Source organism: Lampris incognitus, chromosome 13 (genome assembly GCF_029633865.1).
Source record: "Lampris incognitus isolate fLamInc1 chromosome 13, fLamInc1.hap2, whole genome shotgun sequence".
In the NCBI taxonomy this organism is placed as follows: domain Eukaryota; kingdom Metazoa; phylum Chordata; class Actinopteri; order Lampriformes; family Lampridae; genus Lampris; species Lampris incognitus.
In genome coordinates, this window is record NC_079223.1 from 5,900,523 (window position 1) to 5,925,754 (window position 25,232).

Here is a 25,232-nt window from a genome sequence, read left to right on the forward strand (position 1 = left end):
TAAGTAAAGTAAGTAAGTAAGTAAAGTAAGTAAGTAAAGTAAGTAAGTAAAGTAAGTAAGTAAGTAAAGTAAGTAAGTAAGTAAAGTAAGTAAGTAAAGTAAGTAAGTAAGTAAAGTAAGTAAGTAAAGTAAGTAAGCAAGTAAAGTAAGTAAAGTAAGTAAAGTAAGTAAGTAAAGTAAGTAAGTAAAGTAAGTAAGTAAAGTAAGTAAAGTAAGTAAGTAAAGTAAGTAAGTAAAGTAAGTAAGTAAGTAAAGTAAGTAAGTAAAGTAAGTAAGTAAAGTAAGTAAGTAAGTAAGTAAGTAAGTAAGTAAAGTAAGTAAGTAAGTAAAGTAAGTAAGTAAAGTAAGTAAGTAAAGTAAGTAAGTAAGTAAAGTAAGTAAAGTAAGTAAGTAAAGTAAGTTAGTAAGTAAAGTAAGTAAGTAAAGTAAGTAAGTAAAGTAAGTAAGTAAAGTAAGTAAGTAAGTAAAGTAAGTAAGTAGAGTAAGTAAGTAAAGTAAGTAAGTAAAGTAAGTAAGTAAAGTAAGTAAGTAAAGTAAGTAAGTAAAGTAAGTAAGTAAAGTAAGTAAGTAAAGTAAGTAAAGTAAGTAAGTAAAGTAAGTTAGTAAGTAAAGTAAGTAAGTAAAGTAAGTAAGTAAAGTAAGTAAGTAAAGTAAGTAAGTAAGTAAAGTAAGTAAGTAAAGTAAGTTAGTAAGTAAAGTAAGTAAGTAAAGTAAGTAAGTAAAGTAAGTAAGTAAAGTAAGTAAGTAAGTAAAGTAAGTAAGTAGAGTAAGTAAGTAAAGTAAGTAAGTAAAGTAAGTAAAGTAAGTTAGTAAGTAAAGTAAGTAAGTAGAGTAAGTAAGTAAAGTAAGTAAGTAAAGTAAGTAAGTAAAGTAAGTAAGTAAAGTAAGTAGAGTAAGTAAGTAAGTAAGTAAAGTAAGTAAGTAAAGTAAGTAAGTAAGTAAAGTAAGTAAGTAAGTAAGTAAAGTAAGTAAGTAAGTAAGTAAAGTAAGTAAGTAAAGTAAGTAAGTAAAGTAAGTAAGTAAGTAAAGTAAGTAAGTAAAGTAAGTAAGTAAAGTAAGTAAGTAAAGTAAGTAAGTAAAGTAAGTAAAGTAAGTAAAGTAAGTAAGTAGAGTAAGTAAGTAAAGTAAGTAAGTAAAGTAAGTATGTAAAGTAAGTAAGTAAAGTAAGTAAGTAAAGTAAGTAGAGTAAGTAAGTAAGTAAGTAAAGTAAGTAAGTAAAGTAAGTAAGTAAGTAAGTAAAGTAAGTAAGTAAGTAAGTAAAGTAAGTAAGTAAAGTAAGTAAGTAAGTAAAGTAAGTAAGTAAAGTAAGTAAGTAAAGTAAGTAAGTAAAGCAAGTAAGTAAAGTAAGTAAGTAGAGTAAGTAAGTAAAGTAAGTAAGTAAAGTAAGTAAAGTAAGTAAGTAAAGTAAGTAAGTAAAGTAAGTAAGTAAGTAAAGTAAGTAAGTAAAGTAAGTAAGTAAGTAAAGTAAGTAAGTAAAGTAAGTAAGTAAGTAAAGTAAGTAAAGTAAGTAAAGTAAGTAAGTAAAGTAAGTAAGTAAGTAAAGTAAGTAAGTAAGTAAAGTAAGTAAGTAAAGTAAGTAAGTAAGTAAAGTAAGTAAGTAAAGTAAGTAAGTAAAGTAAGTAAGTAAGTAAAGTAAGTAAGTAAAGTAAGTAAGTAAGTAAAGTAAGTAAGTAAAGTAAGTAAGTAAAGTAAGTAAGTAAGTAAAGTAAGTAAAGTAAGTAAGTAAAGTAAGTTAGTAAGTAAAGTAAGTAAGTAAAGTAAGTAAGTAAAGTAAGTAAGTAAGTAAAGTAAGTAAGTAGAGTAAGTAAGTAAAGTAAGTAAGTAAAGTAAGTAAGTAAAGTAAGTAAGTAAAGTAAGTAAGTAAGTAAAGTAAGTAAAGTAAGTAAAGTAAGTAAGTAAAGTAAGTTAGTAAGTAAAGTAAGTAAGTAAAGTAAGTAAGTAAAGTAAGTAAGTAAAGTAAGTAAGTAAGTAAAGTAAGTAAGTAAAGTAAGTTAGTAAGTAAAGTAAGTAAGTAAAGTAAGTAAGTAAAGTAAGTAAGTAAAGTAAGTAAGTAAGTAAAGTAAGTAAGTAGAGTAAGTAAGTAAAGTAAGTAAGTAAAGTAAGTAAAGTAAGTTAGTAAGTAAAGTAAGTAAGTAGAGTAAGTAAGTAAAGTAAGTAAGTAAAGTAAGTAAGTAAAGTAAGTAAGTAAAGTAAGTAAGTAAAGTAAGTAGAGTAAGTAAGTAAGTAAGTAAAGTAAGTAAGTAAAGTAAGTAAGTAAGTAAAGTAAGTAAGTAAGTAAGTAAAGTAAGTAAGTAAGTAAGTAAAGTAAGTAAGTAAAGTAAGTAAGTAAAGTAAGTAAGTAAGTAAAGTAAGTAAGTAAAGTAAGTAAGTAAAGTAAGTAAGTAAAGTAAGTAAGTAAAGTAAGTAAAGTAAGTAAAGTAAGTAAGTAGAGTAAGTAAGTAAAGTAAGTAAGTAAAGTAAGTATGTAAAGTAAGTAAGTAAAGTAAGTAAGTAAAGTAAGTAGAGTAAGTAAGTAAGTAAGTAAAGTAAGTAAGTAAGTAAGTAAAGTAAGTAAGTAAGTAAAGTAAGTAAGTAAAGTAAGTAAGTAAGTAAAGTAAGTAAGTAAAGTAAGTAAGTAAAGTAAGTAAGTAAAGCAAGTAAGTAAAGTAAGTAAGTAGAGTAAGTAAGTAAAGTAAGTAAGTAAAGTAAGTAAAGTAAGTAAGTAAAGTAAGTAAGTAAAGTAAGTAAGTAAGTAAAGTAAGTAAAGTAAGTAAGTAAGTAAAGTAAGTAAGTAAAGTAAGTAAGTAAAGTAAGTAAGTAAAGTAAGTAAAGTAAGTAAAGTAAGTAAGTAAAGTAAGTAAGTAAGTAAAGTAAGTAAGTAAAGGGTCTGCTACTTGGTCAGAGCCGAACCCCTAACACAACAACACAAGAATCACCACAACATGAACACCACGTCATTACAACACCATTTTAAATCTGAATGTTAACAGCCCCGTCAGCCACTGCGCTCCCCCAGCGCAGAACCGCCGACACTCAGAGCGAGCGCCTCCCCCGGCGGCTGCGGCATGACGTCATTGTGTTGTTTGTGAGGTGTGTGTGTAGCAGGTTTGGACCGGTGTGTTTACTCACCTTGTTATTAAACATGTACATTCACACAGCCCCGCCCACTGCTTAACATGAAGCTGTTGTATTGTGTTGCATTTGTACATGAGGAGAAGTTAGGCGTACTGCTGGATCTAAGCTGTTACACCTGCCCCGACTGGGGCGGGGGGGGGCTGCACCCACCACTAGGGGGAGCTGCAGCCTCCCCTTCCCGTGCTAATGCATACGCTACGTCCCCCTGGTGAAACACCTCGCTGTCAGGTGAACAGAAGCGACTCCCACATGTATCACAGGAGGTAGTCTGCAGCCCCCCCCCCACCCCCCACCCGGTTCGGCAGAGGGGTCGGAGCAGAGACCGGGACGGCTCGGAAGAGTGGGCTAATTGGCCAAGTACAACTGGGGAGAAAAAGGGGTAAAATCCAATGAGTAAATAAATAAAACGACACATTCAGGCGGCCAGTCAGCTCCCGGCGAAGGCCTCCATAAAGTCACCGGGGTATCAGGACGCCAGACAAGATGCATCCGTAAATGTAAAAGAGCTGCGGGTCCACGAGCGTCCCCCGAGGCGGACGTCTCGAGGGCAAAAGCTGTGTTTCGTCGGGGCTGAGGAAGCTGAGCGTGCAGTAACACACCCGCCGGCCACGGCCGCCTCACAACGCAACACACCGCCTCACAGCAGAGCAGGTCCAAGCCCGCCCTCCACACTCAGTACTGGACCTGGCACGGTCCCGCTCACAAATCAATCGCCGTCTGCGGTTTCCCCCTGCCACGTTCTCTACATTACATACGTCGGATGGCTTGTGCGTGTGTGTGCGTGTGTGTGTGTGTGTGTTTGTGCTAACCCGTGCATGTTTTAGTAATTGAGGCACGCTGCAGGTTAGATAGATGTCAGGATGCTGGCAGACCGCATAACCGAGGGGACCGACAAATGCTGAGGGAGACGCTACGAGAGAGGCGTCCGACCGGCCGGAGACGGACTGCGGAGAAAAGAAGATCACGTTGAGTTGTGTAGCCGCAGTAATCCACACAAAACCAACTCCCCGTGTACCCTCTCGCCGTCCCTGCCCGACAACACCACCCTATCGAGTGACCCCAAAAATCAGTTTTCCTTGAGAGAAATGACCGCTGGGAACGAGCTCGTCAATGAAAAAAAGCATCAGCCTCTCAGCTGCCTGTGGACCCCCCCCCACCACCACCACCCCCACCCCCACAATTACCAACCATGCTCATTATATGGAAACTAATAGCTCAATTAAAAGGAGTAATTGCTTGAGGCGATATCTTCATTGAAGGGTTTATGTAGGTTTGAGATCAGCAAATTTCTCTCAAACTCAGGTACACGTTGCTTCTTTACTGGTTTATGGTCTTAAGAGATCTACTTCCTGTCGGCATTCCCTGACTCCCATGGATGAGCATGTTTGATCATTTTCTCTGCCTGTCTTCATATATATATATATACACATATACATATATATATACACACACACATATATATATATATATATATATGTGTGTGTGTGTGTGTATATGTATATGTATATATATGTATATATGTATATGTATATATATATATATATATAGCCATCCATTATCCAAACCTCCCATCCTACTCAGGGTTGCAGGGATGCTGGAGCCTACCCCAGCAGTCATTGGGTGGCAGGTGGGGAGACACCCTGGACAGACTGCCAGTCCATCACAGGGGTGGGACCCCCCTGGGCCCCCCCCCCACACACACACCTAGGGACAATTCAGTACGGCCGATTCACCTGACCTACATGTCTTTGGACGGTGGGAGGAAACCCACACAGACACGGGGAGAACATGCAAACTCCACACAGAGGACGACCCGGGACGACCCCCAAGGTTGGACTACCCCGGGGCTCGAACCCAGGACCTTCTTGCTGTGAGGTGACCACACTAACCACTGCACCACTGAGCTGCCCGCCTGCCTTCATATATATTTTATATATATATATATATAAAATTATCTTTATGCATTAATGTAGAACATCCTAATCTTCTTCTTCCGGCTTGTTCCCCGTTTCTCAGGGGTCGCCACGACGGATTTTATAGTTTCCATGGGTACCCTGTGAGGGTGCAGCCCCAACGGCTTATTAACCTGGGCCTTGACTGATCCGGTATGGTCTTGTCAACCCACATAATGATTTGGCAAAATTTTCCATCGCATGCCCTTCCTGACACAACCACCAACCCCATGGACAGGGACACAGGTGAAGCGCTGGACGCCATCCCAGTATTCATGTACTTGCGCCCATGCCCATCGCCATGTAGAACACCTTAACGTGACAACATTCATTTAATTTGCCAGCCAAACGGGTCAGCGTCTATCGGCAGACAGTAAACCATAACAAACTGAGCACCGTCACTATCAACGGCATGCACCGTGTGCCGCGTCAGCGTCCACGATTCGAACCGTAAACAAGGGACATCAACTTTCCACAAAAAACCAAGGGACAGAAAAGACGAAGGGAGGGAGGCGCGTTGATCAGATGACGGCGTTGATTAGATGACGGCAGCTCACCAAAACTCTCAGGTGAGTTTTGGTGAGCTGCATCAGGCTGCCAAGTCATCTTTAAATGAGTACGAAGGAGACAGTGTTGGGTACTTACAGGTGATTTGGCCGGGGACAGGACTCAGTGGCTAACAGAGATAAGACTGCTGTCAAAGGGCCGTGAGTGATGCCATGAAGCAAGAACAGCCTATCCCACCCCACATATGACCTGACTGTACACCCCACACCCCACATATGACCTCACTGTACACCCCACACCCACATATGACCTCACTGTACACCCCACGTATAACCTCACTCTACACCCCACACCCCACATATGACCTGACTGTACACCCCACACCCCACATATGACCTGACTGTACACCCCACACCCCACATATGACCTGACTGTACACCCCACACCCCACATATGACCTCACTGTACACCCCACGTATAACCTCACTCTACACCCCACACCCCACATATGACCTGACTGTACACCCCACACCCCACATATGACCTCACTATACACCCCACACCCCACATATGACCTGACTGTACACCCCACACCCCACATATGACCTGACTGTACACCCCACATATGACCTGACTGTACACCCCACACCCCACATATGACCTCACTGTACACTGTACACCCCACGTATAACCTCACTCTACACCCCACACCCCACATATGACCTGACTGTACACCCTACACCCACATATGACCTGACTGTACACCCTACACCCACATATGACCTCACTGTACACCCTACACCCACATATGACCTGACTGTACACCCTACACCCACATATGACCTGACTGTACACCCCACGTATAACCTCACTCTACACCCCACACCCCACATATGACCTGACTGTACACCCCACACCCCACATATGACCTCACTGTACACCCCACGTATAACCTCACTCTACACCCCACACCCCACATATGACCTGACTGTACACCCCACACCCCACATATGACCTCACTATACACCCCACACCCCACATATGACCTGACTGTACACCCCACACCCCACATATGACCTGACTGTACACCCCACATATGACCTGACTGTACACCCCACACCCCACATATGACCTCACTGTACACCCCACGTATAACCTCACTCTACACCCCACACCCCACATATGACCTGACTGTACACCCTACACCCACATATGACCTGACTGTACACCCTACACCCACATATGACCTCACTGTACACCCTACACCCACATATGACCTGACTGTACACCCTACACCCACATATGACCTGACTGTACACCCCACGTATAACCTCACTCTACACCCCACACCCCACATATGACCTGACTGTACACCCCACACCCCACATATGACCTCACTATACACCCCACACCCCACATATGACCTGACTGTACACCCCACACCCCACATATGACCTGACTGTACACCCTACACCCACATATGACCTGACTGTACACCCTACACCCACATATGACCTGACTGTACACCCCACACCCCACATATGACCTCACTGTACACCCCACACATGACCTCACTGTACACCCTACACCCACATATGACCTGACTGTACACCCTACACCCACATATGACCTCACTGTACACCCCACACCCCACATATGACCTCACTGTACACCCCACACATGACCTCACTGTACACCCTACACCCACATATGACCTCACTGTACACCCCACACCCCACATATGACCTCACTGTACACCCCACACCCCACATATGACCTCACTGTACACTCCACACCCCACATATGACCTCACTGTACACCCCACACATGACCTCACTGTACACCCTACACCCACATATGACCTCACTGTACACCCCACACCCCACATATGACCTCACTGTACACCCCACACATGACCTCACTGTACACCCTACACCCATATATGACCTCACTGTACACCTCACACATGACCTCACTGTACACCCTACACCCACATATGACCTCACTGTACACCCCACACCCCACATATGACCTCACTGTACACCCCACACCCCACATATGACCTCACTGTACACTCCACATATGACCTCACTGTACACCCCACACCCCACATATAACCTCGCTGTACACCCCACACCCCACATATGACCTGACTGTACACCCCACACCCCACATATGACCTCACTGTACACCCCACACCCCACATATGACCTCACTGTACACCCCACACCCCACAAATGACCTCACTGTACACCCCACACCCCACATATGACCTCACTGTATACCCCACACATGACCTCACTGTACACCCCACACCCCACATATAACCTCGCTGTACACCCCACACCCCACATATGACCTGACTCAATCAACTACAGTGCCTTGACATGGATAAACACAGTGAGTGTAAATATTGTGGGTGTGAACCCGTGATTCAAAATGAAATAAATGGCAGGCTGTATAACCAATCAAATGTGGATAGGTTCCTATAGTCCTACTGTGTTAACAAGAGAGGGCCGTGTCCGTCTAAAGCAGGGATAAGTTGCATCGGTCAACTGAATCTCAATAACTCAAAAATTTTTTTTGGGATTTCTCTCCCTTTTTCTCCCCAATTGTACCCATCCAATTACCCCCCTCTTCCGAGCCGTCCCAGTCGCTGCTCCACCCCCTCTGCCAATCCGGGGAGGGCTGCAGACTACCACGTGCCTCCTCCCATACATGTGGAGTCCCCAGCCGCTTCTTTTCACCTGACAGTGAGGAGTTTCACCAGGGGGATGTAGCGCGTGGGAGGATCACAGGACCAGGACACACACCCACACCCGGCTTCCCACCCGCAGACATGACCAATGTGTCTGTAGGGACACCTGACCAAGCTGGAGGTAACACGGGGATTCGAACCTGCGATCCCCATATAGGTAGGCAATGGAATAGACCGCCACACTACCCGGATGCCCAATAACTCAACTTGTAAGGGCTCTTTCATCACACAGAGTGGGTTGAACAGTCTCTGGTGGGTCATCATGAGGCGCATAGACCGGCACACAGTGTGTGACGAGAGGCTACAGAAACAGCGTGTGCCTTTGGGGAAACTGCTGCACTACTCAGGATGTTAAAAACGACACTTCGGCAGCTTCGCCGTGGACCGATGAGCTACGCAACACTACAATACAACACAGATTAACACAGTCACGAGCGTTGTGCGTTATCAACATCGCCACAGTGCAGCGTTCAAGATACTTGCTTACGGCGTTGTTGCGGTGCCTTGTGAGTCTTACCTGAATCTCTGCCTGGGGGTTTGTCTCTCTGGGCTCTTGCACAGGTGGCCAATGTAGTAAAGGGGGAAGAAGAGGCAGTTCCAGGTGGTAGCGAACCAGGTAAGGGTAAAGGGCGCATCAAACTGCTTAAAGGTGAGTTTGGCCAGCTGGGTGGAGCCTGCCCAGGACGAGCACACACACATCACCATCGCCACGCCCCACAGGGCCTTCCGCACATGCACGGTGGTAAGTCGGATGCAGCAGTGCAGCCTCCGCCTGCCGGGCCCGGACTCTGTCCCGGCCACGCTCGCGTCTGTCTGTCCATCTGCCGTGCCCACCACATTCTCCCTGGTGCTGTCTTCTCCTGGGAAGACACATGCACAGCTCCTAAATTCACAGCAGAACATTGAAACCAGCCGTTTGCTCGCCGATCATCCGAAAGACTGTGGTGCCATCACGTCCGCGACACACACACACACACACACACACACACACAAGTGAAGGCGCAACAGCAAACAATATCAACACTGCGACACTCTTTTTTTTTTTTTGCAAAAAATGTTTTGCAATATTAAAGAATAAAAAGGAGTTACATAATTTTAGCAGATAGTGTGTGTGTGCAGCTTTCAACGCTCAAAGCTCCCTGTGCAAATAATTCATGACTCGGGGGATGAGTGGTGAGCTCGGAGGAGGAAATAAGAACGTTTTCCAAGAAGCGACTGAATCAGACTGAACTAAATTATCTAATCATGTTGTGTGCAGATGTGCCTCAATATGTTTTTCTTCAGGAGCGGTCCTAAAAAAGTGGACCTTGCAGGACCCTGTTTTCTATCAAGCAACAAGAGGTTTAGCCCAACATGACCGATAGGCCCAATTTACCTTAAGTTGCATCCTTTACATGAGACTGTTGCACATGTGTATATTGCATGTGTGTTGAACATGTGTATGTTGCACATGTGTATATTGCACATGTGTATGTTGCGATGCTGATTGTAAAACAACATATTGTTCAGTTGCCAAGAGCTGCATGGGGATGCTGATAGCACACTGATATTATGCCACAAAGCATAACATACACTCTTCCCTTTAAAATAATTATTGCACTTTTTCACTATCCTACATTAGGCCATGCTCAAGTCCATCCATCCACTATCCAAGCCGCTTATCCTGCTCTCAGGGTCGCAGGAATGCTGGAGCCTATCCCAGCAGTCGTCGGCCGGCAGGCGGGGAGACACCCTGGACAGGCCACCAGGCCATCACACACACACACACACACACACACACACACACACACACACACACACACACACACACACACACACACACACACATTCACACAATGTAGTACGGCTGATTCACCTGACCTACATGTCTTTGGACTGTGGAAGGAAACCGGAGCCCCCGGAGGAAACCCACGCAGACACGGGGAGACATGCAAACTCCACACAGAGGACGACCCCCCAAGGTTGAACTACCCCAAGGTTCGAACCCAGGACCTTCTTGCTGTGAGGCGACTGGGCTAACCACTGTGCCACCGTGCCCCCCATAGTCAAGCCAGCATGGCACAAATTGTCTCCCAGCTTAGTTCTCAGATACAGAGAAATACATTTTTTATTCACTTCTTTATTTATTTGTTTGTTTGTTTGTTTATTTTGGGATTCCCCCCATTTTTCTCCCCAATTGTATCCGGCCAATTACCCCACTCTTCCGAGCCATCCCGGTCGCTGCTCCACCCCCTCTGCCGATCCGGGGAGGGCTGCAGACTACCACATGCCTCCTCCCATACATGTGGAGTCACCAGCCGCTTCTTTTCACCTGACAGTGAGGAGTTTCACCAGGGGGACGTAGCACATGGGAGGATCATGCTATTCCCCCCAGGCGCCCCAACCGACCAGAGGAGGCGCTAGTGCAGTGACCAGGGCACATACCCACATCCGGCTTTCCACCCACAGACACGGCCAATTGTGTCTGGAGGGACGCCCGACCAAGCCGGAGGTAACACGGGGATTCAAACCAGCGATCCCCGTGTTGGTAGGCAACGGAATAGATAGCTATGCCACCTGAACGCCCGTTTATTTTTATTTTATTTCGTGTCATGCAAAATATTTGGCCCATCCCACTTGGGATTACAAAACATACATCTTCCAGTATTGCAAATACAAAGCATGTGGACAAAGGAAAAGAAAAGAAAGGCAAACAAAGTAAGTGCCACGGCCAGGCTCAAGTGATAAAGCTAAATACCTAACTGCTGTGTACAAGAGGTATCTAATTAAATGACTACCGTTGGAAACTCACACCCCAGAGGACTGTTTGCATCCATTTTAAGTGTAGAGAGAGTCCTGAAGTGTGACTCAAACCTTTTTGCTCATTCAGTCTTCAACCTGTCTGAGGTGACCTCAGGTCATCCGCGTCTTTCTGTCTTTTCTTGGGGTTATTTATAGCCTCTTCACGAGGATGTAATCAATCAGACGGGGTGAACATTCAGTGATCAACTGTGACAGGTTGCACCCAAACAGAGGACAGAAGAGGGCAGATCTGATATCCAATCTGAGGCGACCTCTACTCTCCCCCATGACTCACAATGACATATGTGTGTGTGTGTGTGTGTGTGTTTTGCAAAGGCCCACGTAATTCCACTTCACTTACACACTCAGTCTTTTCAATTGTGTTGATAATCTACAAGAGGGCTTTGTGCCTTCCAGAGCTTAATAACTTCATCATATTTTCAATAACTTGTGAATTCATGCATACTGTTGATTTGTTCTGTTCTCTGCCCCGCTCGCATTCACTCGGTGGTTCAAGCTGCTCGACATACAAGGTCATATCTTCGGTTCTGATAGTGATGCTTTCGTGTTGCCGATCGTCCCCCACTAACTTAGAAGAGACCGATCCAGTTATAACTGTCTGATATCATATTCAATTACGTACTGTTATACCCAAAGGAAATTAAAATAAAAAAAAAAACTCCCTAGTTGTCCGGGTCATCCACGTGCTTCCGTCTTTTCTGTGGCTAAGAAAACAGCTCCCATGCTCACAAAGGAGAGAGTACGTCATACAGACAGCCCGCCAACTTATCTGACTCTCTCGTGAGAAGTTCGCCAAGTTCTCCAACAACAAAACTATTGCCATTAGTCAGAACATTAGTGCCCCAAGATCCAGAATGAACCTACCCTCCAGTTCTCCAGAAATATCACTGGCACCATGTCTCACTTTGACCCTCTAGACCTTAAAAGTCTAGACAACATTGTTGGGCAGCTCAGGTCCTCCACCTGCTGCTTGGATCCTCTCTCTACCACATTTTTTAAAACCGTTTTTAATGGCTTAACACCCGAGATATCAAGTCAAGTCAAGTCAATTTTAGTTGTATAGCCCAATATCACAAATTACAAATTTGCCTCAAGGGGCTTTACAGCAACACAACATCCTGTCCTTAAGACCCTCGCATCAGATAAGGAACACCCCCCCCACCAAAAAAAAGTTTAACTGGGAGAAAAAATAGGAAGAAACCTCAGGGAGAACCACAGAGGTGGGATCTGTCGCCCAAGACGGACAACATGCAATAGATGTTGTGTTTACACAATTTACACAATACAACCTTGAAAGAGGATAACAGAATTATAATGGAGGTATTAGGAATTATTAACTGCTCTCTTCAGGCAGGTATATCTCCTGCAGCACTTAAGACAGCTGTCATTAAACCACTTCTGAAGAAGAGCAACCTTGATGTGACAGCCATTGCCAACTACAGGCCCATCTCCAACTTACCATTCCTCAGCAAAAAACTTGAAAAAACAGTTTATTCTCAAGTTAATAACTATTTAATATCAACATTTTCTAGCTATTTATCAGTCAGGTTTTTGATCTCACCATAGCACAGAGACAGCATTTATCAAAGTTGTGAACGAGCTGCATATGAACACGGAGTCTAATAAATTGCCTGTTCTTGTGCTCCTGGGTCTCGGTGCCGCCTTCGACACTGTTGATCATGATATTTTACTAGAGAGATTAGAAAAATGGGTCGGCCTCTCTGGCCCAGTTCTCAACTGCTTTAGAACATACCTACAGGACAAGGGGTTATTTATGTCTATTGGAGACTTTTCCTCAGACAAAGTGGGTATAATGTGTGGGGTACCCCAAGGTTCAATTCTTGGACCATTGCTGTTCAATCTCTATATGCTCCCACTCACACATGTTATACAGAAACACAAAATAAATTACCACAATTATGCGGATGATTCACAGCTGTACATATATAACTGTACGCATCAGCTGGGAGAGCCGGCGCTGGATCGGCTGAGAGTGCTTGGTCTGCTGCGTCCTATGGGCCCGAAGAGGAAACACCGAGGGCGGTCTGACAGGACGTGGAAGCAGGGCAGGCTAAGCTAACTACTTGCCCATGGCCCTGCCCAAGAGGAAACACTGAGGCAGTCTAGCGGCGCCCTCGCCTAGCGTCAACTGTGCAGTGTTTTTGTATGCGTCTGCGTTTGTGTCGTCGTGTGGAGTGCAGGGGAGGTGTGTTGAGGGTGTCTGGCTGGAGAGCTAGTGTTGGATAGGCTGGGGGAGCCTGTTCTGCTGCATCCAACAGGCCCAGGGACCACAGCCCTGCCTGCAGCTGCGCCTGAGGGGGAAAGACCTAAGGCGATCTGACAGGATGCAGAGGCGGGGCAGGCTAGGCTAACTGCTAGCCCATGCAGACCAGCAGTTCTGACAGTCATCCTGGCTGGTGTTCGTTCTCTGGACAATGGAGTTTTTGGACTATGTTGCACTGGGTGGACTGTGCTGTTGGCTGTGTTTTTTGTTTCCTTGCTTTGTTCTCTCTTTTATATGTTTTTGGCGGTGTTGTTTTTGGAGGTTTTTGGATATGTGTTTTTGTGTTGCACTGCTGTGGGCTGGGGGAAACGGAATTCCGTTTCTTTTGTGTACAGTACATAATATGAAATGACAAATAAATTGTTCCTGAGTCCTGATTCCTGATCTCTATCTCCTGATGACCTAGATCACATACATTCCCTAACCTAGTGCATTGACAATATTAATCTGTGGATGTCAGAGAACTTTTACAATTGAACAAAGACAAGACAGAAATACTTATTTTTTGGTGCAAAGACTCAGAGACAGAGAATTGCAGCTCCTCTCAGCTCTCTGTCTCTGGAGTGCAAAAAAAGTGACGCTAGAAATCTGGGTGTAGTCATAGACAGTGATCTAAATTTTAAGAACAATCAGCTCACAAGATCAGCCTTCAGCCATCTTAAAAACATTTCAAAACTAAGGGGCTTTCTATCAAAATCAGACTGCGAGAAATTAATCCATGCATTTATAACAAGTAGACGGCCTGTCCAGGGTGTCTCCCCACCTGCCGCCCAATGACTGCTGGGATAGGCTCCAGCATCCCTGCGACCCTGAGAGCAGGATAAGCGGTTTGGATGATGGACGGATGGAATGGATGGGCTAGACTACTGTGATGGACTATTCACCGGCCTCCCACAATCAGTTGTGCAGCAACTACAGTTAATTCAAAATGCGGCAGCACGTATTCTCACCAGAACTAAAAACTATGAGCACATTACACCTGTTCTTAGATCGCTGCATTTGCTCCCCGTCCACACTAAAATTGATTTTAAAATGGTGTTAATTTTATACAAAGCGCTAAATGGTCTTGCACCACGCTATATAAAAGACATGCTAATTACTCACAAACCAGCAAGACCCCTCAGGTCCAGTGGCAGTGGTCTCTGGTCCGTGCTAGCACTGGAGCAGGGGAAGCTGCATTTTGCATTTACGCCCCAAGTAGATGGACCGCCCTGCTTGAGGACCTGAGAGAGGCCCCCACACTGGACACATTTAAAAGCAGGTTAAACACCTTACTTTTTAAAACAGCCTATGGCTAAGATCTTGGTGTGCGTGTGAGTGTGTTTTGTATATTTTGTAATTTTTATATATTCTGCTCGGATTGTTGTTACTTTTAATTAATCCGTTTTTATGGCACTTTTATGTATTTCAATAACTCCGTTTTAAATTTGTCTGTACTTTTATTTCTCTCATTTTGTGTTTTCTTATCTTTTGCCTGTAAAGCACTTCGGATGACCTCGGCGAGGACGAGGTGCCGTACAAGTGAACTTGCCTTGCCTCTTCAAACTGCAGTGAAAGACGCGAGGTGAAAATATGCAAATAACGCTTGCCTGCAGCCTCATTAGTCAAACTTATTAACAATAAGTGATACTAACTAGGCCATGTAGAACCCCCCCCCCCCCATGTGAAGGATGCCCATTTGACCTGCAGCAGACACACAGGCCATAGACACTCCTTCACCAGGGGGCGTTCCGACCACAGAGAGCAGGAAACATACGCAAGAGACTCGCTGGACAAGATTAAACACAACTTCATGTCTGCCAGGTTCTGTAACTGTTGCGTTGAAGCGGCCTGCACCACTCGTCTCCCGCAGCTTCGTGCCTGCCAACATTTTAAAAATTGAGGGATCACCGTCATGGTTTTTCCTGTGATGATAACAATAGGGAGCCTAATGCTGATTCATCGCCACGGCTGACTAGAATACCAAATCGACTCCAAAAGACCTCAGCGGGCCAAGGCTGTTCGGGACGTGTCAGACAGCATCAGGCCGGCCGACGTGGCTTTATCTGTGTTTACCCTGTGCCGCTCCCACCGCCTCTCTCTGTCGTCACGGCACTACGCAAAGCATAACGCAGGCCAATAACATCACCAGGCAAACGCTTGAAACAGTCACAGTTGAGCGGCTCAGGGAAGCATCTACCGTGCCCAGTGATGCGTTGGACTCCTTATCGGGGAGGGCGGGGGGTACTTTATTGCACCGGTGCAACCTCCAACCTTGCCAGGTGAGCTCATCAGAAAACAGATTAAGTCCCCTGATTATTATCGGTCGCCAGTTCCCAGAGGAAGCCTCAAAAAGGAGCCAACAAAATGTCTCCACGCACAGCAGATGAGCACGCCGCATGCTACCGAAAACCACGGGACTGAGAATACGATGCAATTAAGATAACATTCTGTAGACGAAGTGTGTGGGCTGCACAACCCCCCCAAAAAAGGGGAAAAAAGCAAATACCCTCTGCTGTTGCAACAGCACTTGACTGCTCTAAACCAGATTTGGCAACAGGATGAAAGATGATTCAAGTCTGCGAGTGCCAGTGCCGTGAAATGATGAATCAGCAAAGACCAAAGATGCACACAAAAGTGTACCCAAGTCATATGCACAAGGGTGAGAATTGAGTTTCTCTATTCTAGGCTCCGAGCCTCTTTGTCTTGCTCTGAAGGTCATCTCTGGTTTACACAGCCCACTTTGTCCTTCGCGGGCCTCCATGCCACGCTCCGCGCCATACTGCAGCACGGTCTAATCTTCCAAATGCAAGGACGGGGCCGAGCCAGTCGACTCCCGGAGAGACCCCGGGACCGAGCCAAGCGCTTTCGGCTCTGCCGCATATCGACGCGGCTTGTGTAATGCCGCGGCGATGTCAAGCACGGCGACCCTCCTGCCATTCTGCGCCCGCCCTTCCACAGCAGCTCAACTGTGAATTTTCTTCAAATCTCTTCCAGAAAACGGAACTCGATTCAGCGAAATATCCATTTGACCCGCTAAAGCGTGTACCGCTTGGCGAGCCGGCGCTGGGATGTCATATATGTATGTAGACCCTGGGGGCATTTTTCACCCACTGAGGCATTCTGTAGACGATCTACATGTAATGCCCCCCCCAGCCCCCTCATGAAGGTGACTGATGGTCCTGCGTCAGCCTCCACTTCCAGGGCTTAACAATATGGAGCGCCGCCATATGCAGATTGAGTCTGTCATGTGTGAAGGGGTCAGTGTAATGTCAAGATGGAAGAGACTCCTTCGCTAATGATGTAGCCATTATTACTAAGGCTGAAACCCTTGAAACGAGGGTCACACTGAATACTAAATGATTCACTGCGAAGGTATTTATCTTGCCAGCCCTTAATTAAATTCCAGCTGTCAAGGTCAACTGATGAGTCAAACATGACCACAGTGCTTGTACAGTGCCTGGCTTGTTTGTCCCGCCAGAATCAGAAACACTTTATTTGTCATTTCATTTCATGCACTTGCGCACATGAAATGAAACGAAACATGGTTTCCCCCAGCCCACAGCAGTGCAACACAAAGACAACAACAACACATCCAAACTACAACAACACACATGTCCAAACTAACACATATATCTAAACTAAACAACAACAAAAAACTCACTGTCTAGGAGAACGAACGCCAGCCAGGATGACTGTCGGAACTGCCGGTCTGCATGGGCTAGCAGTTAGCTTAGCCTGCCCCGCTTCTGCATCCTGTCAGACCGCCATCGGTGTTTCCTCTTCAGGCGCAGCTCTGGCAGGGCCGGGGTCCCTGGGCCCACAGGATGCAGCAGACCAAGCTCTCCCAGCCAATGAAATGCGAGCTCTCCCAGCCAGACACCTCTGACACACCTCCCCGCACTCCACATGACGACTCTAAAAACACAATCAAGGCTAGGCGAGGCCGCCGCCAGACCGTCCTCGGTGTTATGGGAACTGCCGGTCTGCATGGGCTAGCAGTTAGCTTAGCCTGCCCCGCTTCCACGTCCTGTCAGACCGTCCTCGGTGTTTCCTCTTCGAGCACAGCGCCAGGCAGGGCCGTGGTCCCTGGGCCCACAGGACGCAGCAGACCAGGCTCTCCCAGCCGATCCAGCGCCAGCCCTCCCAGCCATCAAACGAAGACAAAACTTAGACGCAGACAAAGACACTGCATGGATGGTACTGGGTGAGGCTGCTGCAAACGTGAATTTGCGCCGCCATCTTCCCACACCAGAAGCGGGAGTATTCACTCCTTCACAATTCATCGCCATCACTATGACCACTCTCTAAAGATCTCTGGTCCAGTTCTTTCTACCGTTTAGACTATTTCAGTACGGGCAACAGCCCTTGTGTATCTAATCTTGGACTACAACTGCTTGTCCGTAAACAGCACAGAGGCAGAGTGGATCAGTGGGCTATTATTGCATTATTACTGAGAAAAATACCTCAAACGCTCGTTCGGAAGGCGATTTCACCTACAAATAAAAGAGCAGACATCTGTGGAATCACAGGTGGCAGGAAGAAACAGCTTGCCATTGTGTGTAGGGGATGTACACGGGATTTACTCTAACAACCATACGGCTACCCTTTGTCGCCTCATCCCTGCGACTCGGCTGAAATGAGGCGTACCGATTGCAGAGCTTTCACTCTTTCACTTTGCATAAGAAAAGCTGCTGGTAAAACACCGGCAGTAATTAAGAGGAAACCAAACAGTGTACAAGTGTCTACATACGTGCACTTTTTTTCTTCTTCATCTCGGCTCATGCTCCCGTGACTCCTTCCTCCCTCTTCATCACTAGGCTCTCTACCCTTCCCCCGCAGTCTCTGCAGTGCAGATCTCCCCTGCTGATAACTGCAAATCCCAAACCTGCCAGCAGAGTCCTGCCCGCAGAGCCTGGCCGTGACAGACCGACAAAACCCGCCATCGCTCTCTCTCTCGCCCTCCTCTCGCAACGGGCCACCGCCCACCCCCCGCCCCCCTTCCACCGTGCTATTCCCAGTGCACGAACACCCACAGGTGATCACAGAAGACGGAGGGGAACGTGCGAGCCTCGCCGCGGCCCCTGGGCAGCATGTCAGTTTGTGAGGCTAGCCATATGACTGCCAGGCCCGCTTTGCTGGGGCCTTTGCTAGGCAAGCGGGTGGAGGGTACGGCTGTTCGGTGACACCTCGGTGGGAGTACGGGTGCTGCGCAGCGCTATGCCTCAGTGGTTCTGGGAGGGTAAACAGATCAATCACACACACAAACACACATACACACACGCATGCACACACACACCCGCACTCTCTCTGGAGGCACTCTTCCTCTGGCTCAACTGTCTGGTCTATGTGGCCATATGCTGATGAATATGGATCGACTAGTCCGCCTCAGACAAAAAAACTATTTGAAGCAAACTGTATAAACTAGTACACTGCAAACAACACCAGCTCTAAACTGAAACACAATTTTGGACATTCGAGAGAGAAAATCCCTGAAACAGGGAAAACAGCCTGCCGGTGATGTTTGCAACCAGGTACGTGAGACATCTTGAAATAAGATAAAATCATGTGTTTACCCAGAAGACCGGAAATCTTCAGACAAGTTAAACTGCATTATTTTAAGATATTTTATCAAGACTAAAGTTCAGTCATGCAATTTCTAGGCAAAATCACTTAAAGGTACAATCCGTAATGCCATGGCTATGTGGAGCACTGTGACAACAAGAGACAACATGTGTCATCATCAAGTCAACAAGAGACAACATGTGTCATCATCAGGTCAACAAGAGACAACATGTGTCATCATCAGCTCAACAAGAGACAACATGTGTCATCATCAGGTCAACAAGAGACAACATGAGTCATCAACAGGTCAACAAGAGACAACATGTGTCATCATCAGGTCAACAAGAGACAACATGAGTCATCATCAGGTCAACAAGAGACAACATGTGTCATCATCAGGTCAACAAGAGACAACATGTGTCATCAACAGGTCAACAAGAGACAACATGAGTCATCATCAGGTCAACAAGAGACAACATGTGTCATCAACAGGTCAACAAGAGACAACATGTGTCATCATCAGGTCAACAAGAGACAACGTGTGTCATCATCAGGTCAACAAGAGACAACGTGTGTCATCAACAGGTCAACAAGAGACAACATGAGTCATCATCAAGTCAACAAGAGACAACTTGTGTCATCATCAGGTCAACAAGAGACAACATGTGTCATCAACAGGTCAACAAGAGACAACATGTGTCATCATCAGGTCAACAAGAGACAACATGTGTCATCATCAGGTCAACAAGAGACAACATGTGTCATCAACAGGTCAACAAGAGACAACATGTGTCATCAACAGGTCAACAAGAGACAACATGTGTCATCATCAGGTCAACAAGAGACAACATGTGTCATTATCAGCTCAACAAGAGACAACATGTGTCATCATCAGGTCAACAAGAGACAACATGAGTCATCAACAGGTCAACAAGAGACAACATGAGTCATCATCAGGTCAACAAGAGACATGTGTCATCATCAGCTCAACAAGAGACAACATGTGTCATCAACAGGTCAACAAAAGACAACATGTGTCATCATCAGGTCAACAAGAGACAACATTTGTCATCATCAGGTCAACACTGACTTTGTTTAAGAGCAGTAAAGAGCTAAAGGCCTCAAGAGAACTCGAGGGCGATGTGGTCTCTTCTGGTTTTCTCATTTACGAGTGAATAAAGCCAACAATATTCAAGATGTCTGACCAAACCGACAGCAGAAGTGGGGCGGTAAGCTGATGTGTGCATCGATTGCAGATTGTACCTTTAAGTTCTACACAAATCGCTTTCTTATTCCACTTCTACAAGTCAAACTCAAGATAAATCTTATCAAACTCTGATAAATAATCTACATAATCGCTTCTTGATGAGTAAATGAAACTAGACAAGAGATTTCTGTGTGAGGGTACGACTGTCAAGACTTGTTCAGATATGCCGGTTTTGCTGTATATGTGGTTTCCTCTGGGTACAGGAAGCAAAAAAAAAAAGAGTCTTTATGCATGGTTAATAATCCATCCAGTAAGGAAATCACAGACGGAAATCCAGATGAACTGGTTCAACTTTCTGTGAAAAAAAAAAGTAATATTTAATTTTTTGAATTTCTAATATATATTTCCGATTCTGGTGTGGGAGGATGGCCGTGTAAATTCACGTTTGCAGCGGCCTCATCCAGTACCAGTGTGGGAAGATGGCGGTGTGAACTTACGTTTGCGGCGGCCTCACCCACTACCGTCCATGCAGTGTCTTGTCTTTGTCCACGTCTGTGTCTAAGTTTGTTTTGTCTTCATTTGATGGCTGGGAGAGCTGGCACTGGATCGGCTGGGATAGCTTAGTCTGCTGTGTCCTGTGGGCCCAGGGACCACGGCCCTGACCGGAGCTGCCCCCAAAGAGGAAACACTGAGGGCGGTCTGACAGGACGTGGAAGCGGGGCAGGCTAAGCTAACCGCTAGCCTATGCAGACTGGCAGTTCTGTTAACACCGAGAGTGGTCTGGCGGCGGCCTCGCCTAGCCTTGACTGTGTTTTTAGTGTCATCGTGTGGAGTGTGGGGAGGTGTGTCGACGGTGTCTGGCTGGGAGAGCTGGCGGATCGGCTGGGAGAGCCTGGTTCGCTGCGTCCTGTGGGCCCAGGGACCATGGCCCTGACCGGAGCTGCCCCCAAAGAGGAAACACCGAGGGCGGTCTGACAGGACGTGGAAGCGGGGCAGGGTAAGCTAACTGCTAGCCCATGCAGACCGGCAGTCATCCTGGCTGGTGTTCGTTCTCTGGACAGTGATTTTTTTGTTTAGTTTGTGTTAGTTTGGATCTATTTCTTGTAGTCTTTGGATGTGCTTTTGTCGTTGTGTTGCACTGCTGTGGGCTGGGGGAAATGATATCCCATGTCATTTCACGTACGCAAGCACATGAAAAGACAAAGTGTCTCCGATTCTGATAAATACGGATGCAGATGTTGTTCACTAGATTTGTGCAGGCTGTCTATAATTTTCTTTTCTTGTGCTGTGGATGAATGCGTACAAATAAACTGAATTAAACCTTGTTCATCTCCAAAACACGTTAAACTTAATGGGACTGTTATCGGTTTACATTTACATTTAGCTGCTATCAAACCCCCATCCGTCATCAGTCATGGTAAATATATGAATTAAATCTTGCCACTTCCATCGTGAAAGAAGCAGTTAGCAGCGGTCAGAACAGCAGCATGCATACGTCTGAAACAAAGGCCTGAACTACAAATGTCCCCCATGCGGTTAATGTCTTTGTCAATTCGTCTTTATTGCCGCATCATTGAATGTTTATAGGGAGGATAAAAACAGCCGGTTGCGGCGGTGTGTGGTGGTGGTGGCGGGCAGTGAGCCAGGGCTTGGTGATGGGATCGGACAGGCAGTGCAGAGACAGGAGTCAGTCTCTCTTCACAGTCCCTCCGGCTGACACACAGCGAGCCAGGGTTGGTGAGACCTGACCCAGACAGCAGACCCCACCGAGCTGTCCGTCAGAGCCCCTCAGTAAACAACAGGCCACACCCTGCTGCTCCCATCAGGCTGGTGGGTGAGACCACGGGGGGGGGGGGGGGGGGTCAAGGGAGCGAGGCCCTGAGGGGGAACGTGTGAGGGTGTGGAGTGGGGGGTGGGGGTGTCTGTCACTGACTGCGTTTACATGCACAGTTAAGCCGAGCTACAGTTACAGCTCGATCACGCCATGTCATTGTCCCAGTATACAAGAACCGGGGGAGAACCGATTTATTGATGGACGCATGTCCGCCCCGGGGCGGTAGGTGGCGATATGCCCCTTTCAGCTGGTCACATACCAAACAAGCGGCGAACAAGTTAGCAGGCCTGTAAAACACGGATTCGCTCGTCGGGGGTTCTTTTAAGTCCCCGCTTCGTCCAAACTTTCCCGCCACTTTCTTAAACAGTTCGCCATTCCGCGTTGTCCCGCCATCCGTGTACTTCGGGACGTTCGCCTCCTTCAGCTGACACAACAAGGTGGTTGTCCCCTCGTCTGTCCAGAAAAGCGTGGCTCTCGCTCTAGCACTCGCCATGTTGACGTTACGCTGTTCGACTTCCGGGTGAAAGACCGCCGCGGGAACTGTGGCGCATGCGCAGAGCGCCTAGGCCAGTTCGGGCTGATTGGCGCGTATACATGGCCGGGTAAGTCGACCCACGACCGCATCATCTAGGCGCGTCAGTCCCACTTCGATAAATTCGATATAGTACGGTTTCAGTCGGACTAACACGGCTACGTGGATTTTAAAAGTCCAGTTTTAGTCGGACTAACGCAACAAATCCACTTTTTCTAACGTCATGTAAACGTACGGACTGACCCCCTTGTCTTTCATTCTGTAAACTACTAATAAGACACGTTAGCCCCTAGCTAACGGGTCTGACCCTTTAGCCGAGCGGTTAGTGACGTCGCCTTGTGGTGCAGTACACCCCGTATCGAATCCCGCACCCGGCAAGAAAATAACCGGTTACAATTCCATACCTGATTTCTCCTTTCAGCTCAGGGGACGGCTGAGCGGAGTGCTTCGGTCAGCGACCCGTCTGTCACAGCCCCGGTCTGTCACAGCCCCGGTGTGTCCAGCCCCGGTGTGTCACAGCCCCGGTGTGTCACAGCCCCGGTGTGTCCAGCCCCGGTGTGTCCAGCCCCATTGTGTCACAGCCCCGGTGTGTCCAGCCCCGGTGAGTCCAGCCCCATTGTGTCCCAGCCCCGGTGTGTCCAGCCCCATTGTGTCACAGCCCCGGTGAGTCCAGCCCCATTGTGTCCCAGCCCCGGTGTGTCCAGCCCCATTGTGTCCCAGCCCCGGTGTGTCCAGCCCCATTGTGTCCCAGCCCCGGTGAGTCCAGCCCCATTGTGTCACAGCCCCGGTGTGTCCAGCCCCATTGTGTCACAGCCCCGGTGAGTCCAGCCCCATTGTGTCCCAGCCCCGGTGAGTCCAGCCCCATTGTGTCACAGCCCCGGTGAGTCCAGCCCCATTGTGTCACAGCCCCGGTGTGTCCCAGCCCCGGTGTGTCACAGCCCCGGTGTGTCCAGCCCCATTGTGTCACAGCCCCGGTGTGTCCAGCCCCATTGTGTCACAGCCCCGGTGAGTCCAGCCCCGGTGTGTCACAGCCCCGGTGTGTCCAGCCCCGGTGTGTCACAGCCCCGGTGTGTCCAGCCCCGGTGTGTCCCAGCCCCGGTGTGTCCCAGCCCCGGTGTGTCACAGCCCCGGTGTGTCCAGCCCCGGTGTGTCCAGCCCCATTGTGTCACAGCCCCGGTGTGTCCAGCCCCGGTGTGTCACAGCCCCGGTGTGTCCAGCCCCGGTGTGTCCAGCCCCATTGTGTCACAGCCCCGGTGTGTCACAGCCCCGGTGTGTCACAGCCCCGGTGTGTCCAGCCCCGGTGTGTCCCAGCCCCGGTGTGTCCCAGCCCCGGTGTGTCCAGCCCCGGTGTGTCCAGCCCGTGTGTGTCACAGCACCGGTGTGTCCAGCCCGCTGAGCAGATGCTGATGATACAGGTCAATGCTGCAGGCCCCCACAGACGCACTCACACTAGTCAGTGACATGACAAAATGCTGCCACTAAGCTAGCACGGTGTGTGTGTGTGTGTGAGAACCCAACCGTACATCCACCACTCCTGCGACATCATCACTCTCCTCACCTTGCACCACCATGACCCGTCCTCCCTCTCACCACTGAGTGCAGCGTGAGGGCCCTTCAGCTTAACAAACAGGCACGAACCCAAGCACTTTGTGCAACAAATCAATATCTAAAAGATTAGGCACCCCTGTCAATTAATGGACAGGCAGCCACCGCAGGTGTTTTCTGGGTGTCTTCCCAGGCGGTGGTTTTCTCTCCATCCTATGGCCACTGATAAGACACAGGGTTTACCGGCCTTACATAACCCTGATTTAATCAGGAATCAGGAACAATTTATTGTCATCTCATCTAAACTTAGCACAGAAAGTAAGGAAATGTGTGTTTGGTAGATTATCTCTTTGTTGTAACAATGCTTATTGGCAATAAATCTTATATCAGGCAGCTGATGGTCAGCACCTGGGGTACCAGGAGCTCAAAACAAGAGTCAATAACAGCAGCAAAATAAGCTGTTTGGCATTGGTAGAGAAGATTTGGCAAATTTTTCATGGGCGCAACCCACATACTCAGCTCTGCTGCTCATCCCACAAAGGCATGTTCCTTACACATGTGGCCCCATTTAAAAGGGAAATAAACAGGCTTTCCAACGGTATAAGATTTATTGCCAAGAAGCATTGTTACAACAAAGACATAATCTACCAAACACACACTTCCTTACTTTTTGTGCTAAGTATATATACTTGTGCACGCAAAAGAAACGAAATTTCATTTCCCTCAGTCCACAGCAGTGCAACACAAAAGACAAAAACGCATATCCAAAACTTCCCAAAACTGACATCACCAAAAATATACAAAAACAGAGACAACAAAGCAAAAGGAACACAAACGGTTAACAACACGGCCCATCCAGTGCAACGCAGTCCTACAATTTCACTGTCAATAGAACGAACGCCGGCCAGGATGACTGTCGGAACTGCCGGTCTGCATGGGCTAGCAGTTAGCTTAGCCTGCCCCGCTTCCACGTCCTGTCAAGATCACCCTCAGTGCTTCCTCTTTGGGCGCAGCTCCAGGCAGGGCGTGGTCCTTGGGCCCACAGGACGCAGCAGACCAGGCTCCTTCAGCTGATCCAACACCAGCTCTCCCAGCCAGACACCTTCGACACACCTCCCCTGCACTCCACACGACGACACAAACGCAGAAGGAG

General features: G+C 47.2%; 1 protein-coding gene across 2 annotated transcripts in view; it reads right to left on the minus strand.

Moving 5' to 3' along the window:
- Positions 1 to 25,232, minus strand: part of slc35f3b (solute carrier family 35 member F3b) — a 128,559-nt gene that overhangs the window by 20,278 nt on the left and 83,049 nt on the right. For both annotated transcript variants that reach the window (XM_056292188.1, XM_056292187.1), the window contains one exon: positions 8,849 to 9,191. In XM_056292188.1, the coding sequence (XP_056148163.1) occupies positions 8,849 to 9,191 (343 nt within the window). The remainder of the gene's footprint in view (positions 1 to 8,848; positions 9,192 to 25,232) is intronic.